General features: G+C 40.9%; 1 protein-coding gene across 1 annotated transcript; it reads right to left on the bottom strand.

The window, feature by feature from the left end:
- Positions 1-7,164: 7,164 nt before the first annotated feature.
- On the bottom strand, positions 7,165-9,493 carry LOC140252362 (potassium voltage-gated channel subfamily A member 5-like). Its single transcript, XM_072336927.1, has one exon. The coding sequence runs from the start codon at positions 9,049-9,051 to the stop codon at positions 7,165-7,167; it is 1,887 nt and encodes a 628-aa protein (XP_072193028.1). The 5' UTR covers positions 9,052-9,493.
- Between the last annotated feature and the right edge of the window lie 4,228 nt (positions 9,494-13,721).

Here is a 13,721-nt window from a genome sequence, read left to right as displayed (position 1 = left end):
CTGAGTGATCTGCTGAAGTAAATATTAAACAAACAAAGCATCTAGCAAAAAAAGGTGATCTCTGGACAGAGAGTGACAGGTAGCTTTTACTGAGATGCACAGGGTGGACTGGCTCAAATATATTCTAGTAATTATGTTCCAACTTGCATGATGGCCTGAAGCATTTCCAGTAGTTTCAACAGCCTCCAGATCTCTTATAAAATTATTCCTAGAAAAAGAAAACAAATGCCCTACTGAAGTAACGTCCAGCCTGGAGGGGAGATGGCAGTAAGTGATATTTGTCTAAGGCAGTGTGTGGGCCAGATACTGTCTCCTGTAAAATCTCTTTGACAGGAAGCTCAACTAGCAAAGCTTCACTCTCAGACTTCATGGTGTATAACATCCAACCTGCAGACTGGGTACTGGTGAAAGACTGGAAAGAATCATCACTCACTCCTATATGGAAAACACTCTTTTTGGTGCTGCTTACTTCAGAGACTGCAGTGAAAATTGTGGAGTGTGAATGGATACTTGTGTTAAACCTGCAGAGGTCCAGAGAGTTGGACCTCAAAGTTGCAAGAGAACAGAGGTTGACCATTAACACTCACCCGGAATCAGCCAAGTAATGATCCTGAGCCCATAGTCTCTACAGAAGCCAAAGAGGATACTGGCAAAAAAGGGAACACAGAGGCCACTGGGTGTTGCTGAAGGAGTGTGCTGATTGGAGTCTACAGATATGGACTTGAATATGATTGAATCCGTCCAGTTTTAAAATATGAGGACTACTGCTGACTGAGTAAAGTGAGTGGATAAGTAATACAAACTTCAACAGGAATTTGTTTCCACAAGGACTACTAGTTTGTCTGTTAAGTATAATTTTGCTTTTTTTATTATTGTTGATAGTAATATGAGGACCAAAATTCTAATAGTATTACTTTGCATTCCAGGAGTCATAGGATTAGAAAATAATTTGGTCCTGAAATTAATGGAAGAATTTGGGAAATTATACAATCTCAGTATCATTATTACCTGCCTGCTGATAACAAAGTCAAGTAAATATCCCAACCAATGGGGAATTTTCACTCCAGAAAGCTCTACTGAATTAATAGACATTAGCATAAAGACTGGAAAAAATCCATCCTACACATCACTGGATCATTAAGAAATAAATGTAGTCTCATGGTGTTTTATATGAAAAGGAGAACCTCAAGATCTGAATAATCTCCTTTATAAGGAAAATATCACCTGTACAAAAAAAGGAACAATAGCTGACAAATGGAACTGCAAGATAAAATATAATTGAACCAGTTTCAGATAGGAATGAATCAGAAACCTGATTGGTATATGGCAGGCAATGGCTGCTGGTCATTGTTATAGGAAGCTTGGTTATATGGGAGGAAATCTTGGAGGATCAGTCCCATATAAATCCTTTACTCTCCCATGACCTGGATATACAGTACATAAATTCACCAAACTACCAATTTACTCTTTGCCCACTTAGGAAAAGAAGCCCTCTGTCATTCTCACCCTCACTCTCACCCAATGTCATCCCTCACATTCTGGGGAAAATAAAATGATCAGAGGATTCTGAAAAATGGCAAAGGCCGTGAACTAAAGTAAGGGTAAGATGGGGATTTCAAGCTTCCTTTGCACCAAGAGTTATGGCTTTCAACAATGGAGTATTAGTGTCCAATCTCATCTGGCAAATTGAAAGCCTTTCAAATGTTACTAGGCAAGGTGTTCTGACAGTTAACAAACAGATCCAGGCTAATTGCAAAATGCTTTTGCAGGCTAGATTAGCTTTGGATCTCTTGCTGGGTACCTTAAATTAGACATTACTGTGTGTGTAACAGAGGAACCCTACAAACAAGACCACAGGATGGCTAAGATAGCAGTAGGAACAAGGAAATTGAAGGAAACCACTGAAAACTCATGGATAAAGAAAGTTTTACAAAACTAGATTGAATTAGTAAATGAAGCTTCCATCTAACTAGGTAATATTGATTATGGCTCTTCCTGAAGAAGGGTTCTGAAGAAGGAAGGGCCCAGGGAGGGTTCTGCCTCCATTGGACCAAAAGCAGTATGCAGACTGCAAGGAGATGGGACATTGGTGGGGGAGCTGTTCCAAGCTGAATGGGATGGAACCATCTCTGATCACAGAAGCTGAATGATGGGAACCTGGAGAGTAAGACCCATTGGTTAAATTGGAACTAGGGGAGCAGGGTAAAGAAGTTAATTTTCTGGTGGATACAGCTGCCTTTTAATCAGACGTAATCTGTATACCACAGTGAAACAAGTTACTCAACAATGTGCAGTTAGTTTGAAGAACAATCCTAATATCAGGAACAGGGATATAAGTGGGGTCTATCAGGAAAGGGAGTGTTCCAAGACAGCAATGGCAAATAGATTTCTCAGAACTTCCTAGAACAGAGGGGTATCAGTACTCACTCATGCTGACAGACACTTTTTCAGGTTGGCCAAAAGCTTCTCTTTGTAGAACACATAAGGCAAGAGAAGTTACAATAGTGTTATTAAATGAAGTAATACCTCAGTTTGGGGTACCTGTCATGGTATCATTAGACAGGGATACTCCCTTTTGTGACTGTGTGGTACAAAACAGTAAAATGCTGGGAACCGATGGGGAATTACACACGCCCTATTCACCACACACAAACAAACAAGTGTTAAAGATAAATCATTTGATAAAACATTAAATAGCTAAAATTTGTCAGTTAGATAAAATTATATTGGTACCAAACACTCCCTATAGCTTTGATGAGAATTAGAGTAAAACCAAGATTTAAAGAGAGTTTGAGTTCTTCTGAAATACTGTATGGTAGACCTTGCCAATTTCAGTTTAAAGGGGAGGATCTGAATTACTTTGGTGAAAACTACTTATAGAGATATATGATTGCATTGGGAAATCAGTTAAGCAAAATTTAAAAAGTGGTTTGGGAATTCAGAAATAGAGGACCTCAAATCCTGCAACAAGTGATAGCTCTCACTTTTTGATTTTTCACGAGCAAGACTGGGGTGCTGTATTCAGGTTCACATTCAATTAATAATCCAGACTTCAAAAAGTTATCTTGGTCTTCCTTTCCACAGTCTTTTCTCTTATACTAACTGTATGTATAAGATCATTCTATGAGAACTACTGGGATGTTATATAATAGTTCCTGTTTATCATTTTTAGAATGATAGAAAAATAAAATGGGAATATAGACTCTCATTGGGGCCATGATGAGGAATCAAAATTCATGTCATTAGTGACTCAAAATAATACTGAGCTCAATGTCTCAGAATAGAAGGAGATTTCAGTATATATCATCTTGCTGAAGATTACAAGCCGCTAAATAGGTATGGCACACAGACATACAGGCATACAGGGCTGAGGAATCTTCCATGATGTAGTTTATAAAAAAGCATTTTTTCCCCTTTTTTAAAGGTTTACAATGATTTGTTATTCATTAAGTTTTCATATATTGTGGTTCATTATGTTCCAAAGTGGTTTTATTTAGATTGCTTTTCATTCCAGATTAGTTGACATAAAATCCATAATGGTTTGGAGAGATTTCCTTCTTGGAATATGTGTAGAATAGCATGCACAGCCTAGACTCTCTTCCTCTTTCATATTTACATGTAATTTCTCAGTTTTAGTTATGTTTTTCTCCCACTTTCTTTTGCAGCAGCAGTTTGCATCAACATGTTACAAGGCTTCTGTCCTCTATATCCTGGGCATAGACAGGTACATGGTGCCTACTGGACTCAGTGAAGACTCTTGATAACAAAAGTATTAGAGCAAGAACAGGTTTTTAATAGTAGACAGTGTAATCACACTCTCCTCCAGGCCAAAGTGGAGGTTCTTCGTGAAGGCAGTCCTGGTACTCAGTTTGCAACTTGATTGTATTGTTTCAAAAGAACTGCACTGATAAGTAGTGGCTCCAGGAACAGGCATTCAGTAGTAAGAATCTGACGTTCATATTCCAGAATCCTGCAGCACCACTTTTTTTTCAGGCTCCTAAGCTGCACCAGGTACCTAAATAACTGCACTTAAATTTAGTGGGAACTGATTGCCCTTAGGTTTCACTAGGGTACATGGCTCATCTTTATGTAATAATTTGAAAGATCAGTACACCAAAAATACCTGCTGAATAATGCTTAAAGTTGAGCCCATGGGAAATGCTTGGCTGAACTGTAATAGAACCATGTTTCTAGTTGCATTACTCTGTCTGCACCAGCCTATCTTATTTGCAAGGAAATCCTTTATTGCCTTATAAGCCAACAGAAATCATACTTCCTGGTAAAGACAGTGTCAAAACCTAGTCCAGACTGCACTTGACAGCTGTTTAGAAAGCAAAGTCACATTTTGTGAGCAATTAATTTTCTTTTTCTTGTAAAGTTCTACTGTGTTGTTTACTTATTTATTTATTTATTTTAGTGGAAAAATGCGTTATCTTCAGAGTGGAGGTTGAGGAATGATTTGACAAGCCAGTGTCTAACCCCGTGATGAAATTAAGCTCTCAAAGAGCTTGATTTTGATTAGAACCAATTCTACTCTCAGTTACAGTGGGAATCCAGATTAGACTACCTCCAGGGAAAGTTAAAAGCCCCCAAAATGTTTCAAGACAAAGTTCTGGGCAATCTACTCAAACACTAAATTAAATTCAAAAAGCAGTTACAACAATCTAAAGAGTTTAATGTCACTGAGGGGCAAGGATTTCACTCTCTACCTGCTTACTTCTCCAAACCCCTGAGCTTCCCTCTCCTTTCCTTGTACTAATTCTGACATTCACTTTCTTTCCAACTCACTAATTTGACCAAAAAATACCAATTTTTATTGTTGCTCTTGTTGCACTGGATTTTCTGCCAGAATAGTGAGCTCAGGGACTCCTGGAAGAAGAGACATCATTTGCACATGTACTTGCAAATGGACAAAAAGAGTTCAGGTCATGTAACATGTGGGCACAGAGGGAAGGAAGAAAACTGGAAAGGAAGGAGGCAGGCCAGGCCCTTCTCTTTCTGTCAGCAGTGGGTTTTTAAGAACCATGCAACACAGACTTGATGTGCTTTCACCTTTATTTCCACACGTGTCACCTTGATGCAAAATGGTCCCACTAAAGCAAACAGATCAGGCTGAATCTGTAGTACAACTGGACTATGTACTTTGTCCATCTAGTTTCAGATAGTTTCTCAGCATATTATAACACCATTCACCATTTAATTAAACTAGCAGAGCAGTTCCCAACATCTAAAGTTAATGTGAAAGATCCAGTTCTCTATTTTCAGACTGAACCTCTTCCCCACTTTTCTCTTCCCCCTCTCCATGTTTCAGTTTGGAGTTAAAATCTGTGTAACGATTCTTCATACTAAACACAAAAAAAATTCTACTTGCTTGGCACTCACTATGCCTGTTTTACTGAATAGGAAGGAAAAAATGTCATTAATTTGGCCATTATCATTAAACTGCCTGGTAAGAGACAAATAGGTACAATTTCGATCTAGGCTAAAAATGTCAAAGCACATTCTGTGAGGCCGATTTAAATTTTATCACAGTGTGTATAACTGAGGTACTTGCATAGACCATTATCCTGACTTAATGGTTACTTAAGTGCATTAGAAAATTAGATCAAAACAAACCTGGAGCACTGATGATAATAAGGACTTTTCTTTCTGCTAATCTTGCTGTGCCATTGTACCTGGTAAAGGCATGAACCATCCTTCAGCAATACAACAAGAGACTGAGGGGATAAAGAGAGATATCCATTGCAAGAAATGCAGTTACACATCTCCTTGATTCAAGGAAGCAACTTTTTGTCAGTCTTCACAAGAATGTTGTACAGTGCTGCATTAACAGGATGAAGATAATTTGTCATTAGTCTTTCAAAAATATCTTAACTGTAAAATCCACTGCACTGGAAAGATTTGGTTTAGAAATAAAAGAAACAAGGATATGTTTTGGTGAAAGGTGATACTTTCCACCCAAGTCCAAGGTATAATCCACACAATGGTTATTTAAGTAGCAAGGCATGCCATATCCGACTCTGTTGGTGCCATCTGTTTCCAGTCTATGGTAATTAAAAACAATGAACTAGGTACATAAATTGTATGGACACAAGAAGGTGACTGATATATGTGCCAAAGTAACCAGGAGTGTGGAATAAACATAGTATATATTCTACTTTCACGTGTTACTACTGTCATAGCTATCTACTACCTACTGGTTTTGATCTTTTGTGCACTTGGATCAAATCTAGTAACACCAGACAGTTGGTTTCTTTTTTTTTTTTTTTTTTTTTTTGTTTTTTGTTTTTTTTTTTTTCTTAATATTTTTTTAATTATTTTTTAAATTTTAGTCTCAAAAACAGAACTATAAAACTGTAATACATGTATTTATTTTGGGGAGGACAGAAAGCACAAGACTGAATATTTAGAAATTCTAAAACTGTAAGGTGATTAATAGAATTATTTATAAAGAAGCATATTTACATTATTTAATAATTTAAGGCTCACAAGGAACTAATAACTCATTGATAGTAAAAAAAATTCTGTGCTGGCGTTAAAAGCACTGAATTTACTTTTCATACTACACAACCAGATCTGTAGTGATCACAAGTGGAAAACTCTAGAAGTGCTGATCTGCCAGTGTTCCTAGCACTTTAACGGAGTGGTATGTCTCAGGAATAGGAAATCCCATTTCATCCATAAATAAATTGATGTAGACACAAAATAAATTAGAATATCTTCAGTCTGAAACTGAAAATCCTCAATTGTTCCCTCCCACCCCAAAATTCATTCATTCTCCGCACACGTCCCCCAGCTCTTTAATAATGCAGAAAATGTATTGATTACAAATGACCATTTCAAACCAACCATCATTTGCCAATAAGAGTTTCTAAAAATTAGATTTTGTATTTTCATAATTTATCAGCTCCTGCATCATGAAGAATAGTTTATTGAATCTATTTTTAAAACACATGACCATTTGTGTCATGGAAAAAGAACACAAAAACATTTATTCCTGGAGGACTGCTCAGAACAGTGATCAAATTATAAAATATAGTCTGATTTAAAAAACAAACAAACAAACAAACACAACAAAATTAGTAGGAAAATAATAGATATAGTAGTAAGTTTCTGACACCAGCAAATTCTGCTGCATCTCTTAACTACAATTCTCTCCTTTCCTTACAGGTCTGTTTCCCTGCTGCTATCCAGACAGAGGGCATAGAGTGATTTTCTGAGATCTACATTACTTTTAGCTTTGATATTGGTTTTCTTTAAAGGGCTGGTGCTGCTTTTGAACCCTTCATTATTTTCCAAGTGCACAACAGATTTGTTCAGAGAGCTTTTACTGTATCTTCTATTTCCATCTACCCCAGTTACACTGTCTTGAGCACTACTGTGTTCTTCTTTGAGCATAGCTTGCTCTTCATGGTCAGTCTCTCGGTGGTAGAAGTAGTTGAAGTTGGACACAATAACAGGGACAGGCAGGGCAATGGTGAGCACACCAGCGATGGCACACAAGGACCCCACGATCTTGCCCCCCACAGTAACAGGTCGCATGTCCCCATAGCCCACAGTGGTCATGGTCACCACAGCCCACCAGAAAGCATCAGGGATGCTGGAGAAATGAGACTCAGGGTCATCAGCCTCAGCAAAGTAGACAGCACTGGAGAAGAGGATCACCCCAATGAAGAGAAAGAAGATGAGAAGGCCCAGCTCTCTCATGCTGGCTTTCAAAGTCTGTCCCAAGATCTGCAGTCCCTTGGAGTGCCTGGAGAGCTTGAAGATCCTGAAGACTCTGACCAAGCGGATGACTCTGAGGATGGCCAAGGACATGGCTTGTTGCTGGCCTCCACTGCTACCTCCAGGCTGCTGTTGCTCATGGGCCAGTTCTGTGCCCAGTGTGATGAAGTAGGGGATAATGGCCACAATGTCAATGATGTTCATGATGTTGCGTGAGAACTCTGGCTTGTTGGGGCAGGTGAAGAAACGCACAAGGAGCTCAAAGGTGAACCAGATGACACAAGTGGTCTCAATGATGAAGAAAGGGTCAGAGAGGCTACTCAGTGACTGCATGGGTGGGGAGTCTCCAGCTGTGGCATTCAAACCTCCACTCTGAAGGGGCAAGGACATGGGTATCTCTCGTTCATCCCTGAATTCAGGCAGAGTCTCCAGGCAGAAGGTGATGATGGAGATAAGGATCACCAACACAGAGACAATGGCGATGGCCCGGGCTGAGCTGGAACTCTCAGGGTACTCAAAGATGAGCCAGACCTGTCGCTGAAACTCGTTGTGGGGAAGGGGCTTGTCCTCTTCTCTGATGAAACCCTCATCCTCCCGGAAGCGCTCCATGGCCTCCTTGCCGAGCTGGTAGAAGCGGATCTCATCAGCAAAGACATCAATGGAGACATTGATAGGCCGGCGGAGCTTGCCCCCAGACTGGTAAAAGTAGAGGATGCCATCAAAGCTGGGCCGGTTGCGGTCAAAGAAGTACTCATTGCGGAGTGGATCAAAGTACTGCATGCGCTTATCAGGATCTCCCAACAGTGTGTCAGGAAACTGGTTGAGGGTGCCCAGCTGTGTCTCAAAGTGCAGCCCAGAGATATTGATTAGCACCCGCTGATGATGCATTGCGCCCCGGCTCGCTGCCTTCATCTCCTCCTCCTCGCTGCCCGCTGCCATGGTCATGCCCCGGCGGTGACCCCCTTCCTCCGGGGGATCCACTTCCGAAGCCGGCCCGGGGCGCGGAGTGTGTGGTTGCGGTTGGGGTCCCGACGCCGCCCGGCAGCTGATGTTGCCCTCGCTGCTGCCGCGGCGCCTCCCGCCGCCTCCTCGGGGGGCAGGTGGGGGCCCCTCCCGCTCCTCGTCGACCTGCGGCAGCGGTGAGGCCGGTGGGGTACCCTCCTTGCCGTCGTTCAGTCTCGGAATAGACGGGGATCCCTCGGTGTGGAGTAGCTCGCGCCGTCGCCGAGCCCTGCTGCTACCACCGGCGCTGCCGGCCGTGGCATCCTCGCCGGCCGGGATGGCCCCGCCACCGCCGTTCTCCAGAGTCACCAGCGCGATCTCCATGGGCAGCAGCAGTAGGCGGGCTCCACTGAGGTGGCGGGCATTCTATGCATGACACCTCGCCATCCACCCCCGGATGGGTGGGTGGCGGCTCTGCCCTGCCCTGCCCGCCTACCCCTCAGTGCTCGGCGGCCGAGCGCGGCCTGGGAAGCCGGCCGGGGACCCGGATATGAACGAGCGATCATTCTGATGACTTGACGTCAGCGAGGATCCCTTCTCCCCAGCGGTGGCGGCGCCAGCCTCCCCCAGCATCGGGCTGCCGCTGCACCGCCCCGCCCCGCAGGTAGTACCAACGGCGTCCGTGCCCCAGCCCAGCTACTCTGTGCCCGCAGCAGAGGGAATCACGGTGTTACCCCGAGTGGGTATGTATTCCTTGCGCAGGGGAGGTCTCCGGCTGGAATTCTCTCTAATGAAATCTAGAGCGCCTCTTGGTGCCTGCCGCATCCTCCTGCCCCCACAGCTTAGTGAGAACAAAGAAAGGGATGGAATCTGTTTTGCTTTGCTCCCATCCTTTCCCCGCCCTTAACATGTAGTTCCAAAAGGTGCTTCTGAGGCCAGCAGATAGCAACCGTTACACTGGACTACCTGAATGTTAGCATTTTGAAATTTGGGACCATACTTTGCCTTCGATGAATTCTTAAACCCACATTCAAGGCTGACAAACTTCAAAATATATGCATTTCATTAAAGAAAATTAATTGAAGAAGCTTTGTATGATGACTTTGGTTACACTTCAATAATACAATCAATGCTGTGGATTTCTGGATTCAAACTGTGAACTTCAAGGTCTAGAGGACAACATTCTAAATATATGTATAAACAACACAGGATTAAAACCTATACATATACACATATATATATGCACAACATCAGTTGTAAAAGATGATAGTAAATGGAAAGAACATTTTACCTTTTGGGTGTCATCACTGCAGTGATATTTGAATCCTTGCAGTAGTAATGATATTCATCAAATGTAGAATCACTGGGATTAATGAGTTTTCACTTAATTTAAACCATTGCCTCTGTTTATGAAATATGCCTATATGCCATGCCAAAACAGAAAAACATAATTATATTGAATGATTATTATAAATGATGATTTGTCTGTTATCTAAAATTTGCCTCTGAGAGCTAAGCACGGAATCACTGACCCGTTCTGCCATTGAGAACTTACGCACACAAGTAATTCCTAGAAACAACATTACAGTATATTTTCTAGAGATTCACTGAAAACCTGATGAGGAAAATGCACATTACTAACTGATACAGTTGGAAAGCACAGCTATGTTTTCTGGGTACTTTCTTTGCAGCTCTAACAGTTCTGAGAACTTAGGATGTTATCTGTGTATGTGGGTACAAGGGAAGAGGGGAGGAAAGGGTAGAAGAAAAATCTACTCCAAAAGCAAATTTTAAAGGGCAATTCTTATTTAGCATTCCTAATTTTCTAAATATTGTGAAATGAGAAGAGCAGACCATCTAGTAGAAAGCAAAGATATTGGAGAAAAAGTATGACATGCAGACATAACAAGTGAGATGTGTGACTCATGTTTTAACCTGATGCTTTCTGATAAAGAATATATTTCTCCTTATACCTGTGAGTTAGCAAAAAACATTTTTTACCCTGATTACATGCACATGTGCTGTCAGTTTCATATACCCCAGCACATCCATACCCAAACCTACCATTCTCTCTAGCTCCTACTGCCACTTATTTCTTGTAATCTAGTCATCATGCCCGTTGTCATACTCTCTGAATAAAGTATTGCTTTATTGCTTTTTTTTTTTTTTTTTTTTTTTTTTTCTTCTCTCTGGCTGATCTGTAATTCTTCTAACGTGCCTTGCTTTGCCAGCCAGCATCTATGAGAGTATGAGAGATACACACAATCTCTGCAGAAGAATAAAAGCCATCCAAAAGAAGATAGAGAAGGTTCCCTACCTTCTCTCTAAAGATGGATCTGCATTCCCAACTGTGCCTTAGCAACTTCTCTGTGGGGAGAAAAGATGCTGTTCTGTACAGTATCCTACCATGGACCTGAATTACACATACCTGTGTACAGAACTGTTCAATAATGTACACCACACCCAAGTCTCCTGTAATTGCTTCCCTCATTAATTAGGTCTGCATTATATGTATATTCACGCATTTTCTGGACTTTCTCTTTAAGGTACTGGGACAGATGTAACTGGCTGATCCAAGGATCACCCAATACATGTCAGTACGCAGCAGGAGTATCTGCTGAGTTCTGTCATTCAGTAGGACACTCCCATCGAGTAACTTGGTGTCTTCTTACAAAATCAACAACCTATCCCACTTGGGGGTTTCACAGACTGATGAGACATAGAGGCAGCCTACAGATGTTGTATTAATACACGGATATGTGTGTTCTGGTATACCAAGCTAAAGACACCTTGGAGGCATCCAGTCTTTTTGCCAACATTCACTCTTGGTTGAGACAAGCAATTCCTGACAGCAACTTTAACTGCAGCATCACAAAACTAAAAATATGATTCTGAGGTGTGGAGAGACATCTGCCAGTCTCTAGACACTTGGTCAGCCCACAGCCCCTCCTTCCGGTAGTAAGACCAGACATGTCAGCTTCAGTACATTTTGTGGGGAGGGATGCCATGAAGGTTCCTTGTGGGAAAACAGGGGTAACTTGCTTTTTGATCTCCTTGAATTGTCTAACAGTCCCATTGTGGCAGATGATGAGAACAGAATAAATTGAAGGAGTTAAAGGCAAATCTGTGCCTCCTCCACTTAGTTAATTCCCCAGCAGCCTGATCCTCTGCTGTGATAATTCAGGCCAGAGATAGTGAGATAGACTGCCACAGTCCTCAGGGAGACTCCAGAAAAAAGACTCTTATTTCCTGTTCAGGAGGATTAAGTGCAAGGCCACTGACAAATCACAGTAAACATCTGGATGTGAATACTCCATCTATCAAGGCCTAATCCATGAAGTTTTTCATTACTGTATTCAGCAAATTCACATTGTTCTATATATAGTGTCAGCTGATCTTTTTAAATGTTTGTCTTGGAGATCAACAGATTTTATTTACTGTGTAAAACAATCTACTGCATCCTATCTTTGCTTAATTAATCGTTTAGAGTAATTATGACTTTAAAAACAAACAAACAAACAAACAAATAAACCATACACTGTCATATTTTTCAATAGTTCCCCAAAAAAATCCAGTTGTTAAAACCTGGCTATGTTCCTGCCTTCTTTGTTGTTTCATAGTTTTAAGCCTAAGTATTTCTGGAAACTTCACATCACACACTGAAGGAAAACAAACAAACAAACAAAAACATAAAATTGTAATTATTTTTTATTTTCTGTATTTTATTATAATTAAAATTAGAAACATACTTATTAATTTTCCAGGAAAAAGTAAGCACTGAGTAAATGGTCTGGTTACTTCAAAACTAATTTGATCAGAACATCTGTACCTTGACTTGAACAGCGGGAAATATGCTGATATCAAGCTTATTCATTATGCTGTAGATCTTACAAATGCAAGCTACTCTGAAAAGATAGAAAGACCCACATTTTATAAGAGGAATACTTGCACGCAAACGTGTCCTTGAAAATCATTTGTTTAGCCTGCCTAACACTCATTGCTGGTCACACCAAAACCTTGTAGCCACATGCATTGTTTTTCACACAGCTGTGCCACTTTGTTTCCAGTTAAATCTGCAGGCTTTGACATTGATATTGGTGGGATCAGCATTTAGCCCAGAGGTTTTTATAAGTCCAGTTGCAACAGGATATTTTCAACCTCAAAATATTAGACTCTGCCAGAGAGTATGAATCATCCAAACTTGCAATTTATTATTTCCATCCTTTTTGACTTGCAGTGTATTACTGTGATGTAATATTTAACTGCATGGACTTGAAAAGGAAGCAACCAGATTAGAGAACGTACATAAGACCTAAGAATGATTATCCCATCATAGAGAATATCACAACATGATACGTACTCACAGTGTCCTCAACCCAGACTACCACCTGCTTGCCTCTCAAGACACCCCTGAAGAACTTGCCTTCCCAGTCTAGCAGCCTTTTCCACAACATAGAAGGGTACCACATGTCCACCAAATGTTGAGCCTTGTCATCTACTGCAAGGAGCAGGTTTGGAATCCAGCTTTTCCCATGGCTGCTTTTGCATCTGTTGTCTGCCATGAACTGGTAACTAAGATCTAGAAATACTAAAATCAAAGGTGGGAGATTTTCTTCTCTTCCCTGATGGTCGTCAGACTATTATGCCCTTTGTGCTTTTGATTTCTATTTTAGCTTAGAGAAAAGTACGGATGTTACTTGTATTCATATAAACACAAATCCTTTCACTTTACATTTTGCAACGTCACTTGTCTCAATATCCTGTAACAATGAATTCTGCCTCCTGAAAGTATGTTAAATGTAAGCTGATCTCCTGTAACACCTTTTGCACTACAAATATATTTCATTTCCATGCAATGTTTTCTTGTTCTGCTTTTGCCATTCAGAATAAATAAGAATTCTAGACCAGTCCTCTGCTAACCATTTTACAACTACTCTAGCTCTTTTCTTCCTTTCTTCCTTTCTTCCTTTCTTCCTTTCTTCCTTCCTTCCTTCCTTCCTTCCTTCCTTCCTTCCTTCCTTCCTTCCTTCCTTCCTTCCTTCCTTCCTTCCTTC

Source organism: Excalfactoria chinensis, chromosome 1 (assembly GCF_039878825.1).
Source record: "Excalfactoria chinensis isolate bCotChi1 chromosome 1, bCotChi1.hap2, whole genome shotgun sequence".
In the NCBI taxonomy this organism is placed as follows: Eukaryota; Metazoa; Chordata; class Aves; order Galliformes; family Phasianidae; genus Excalfactoria; species Excalfactoria chinensis.
Note: the sequence above shows the minus strand (reverse complement) of the source record. Positions and strands in the feature narration are given on the sequence as shown.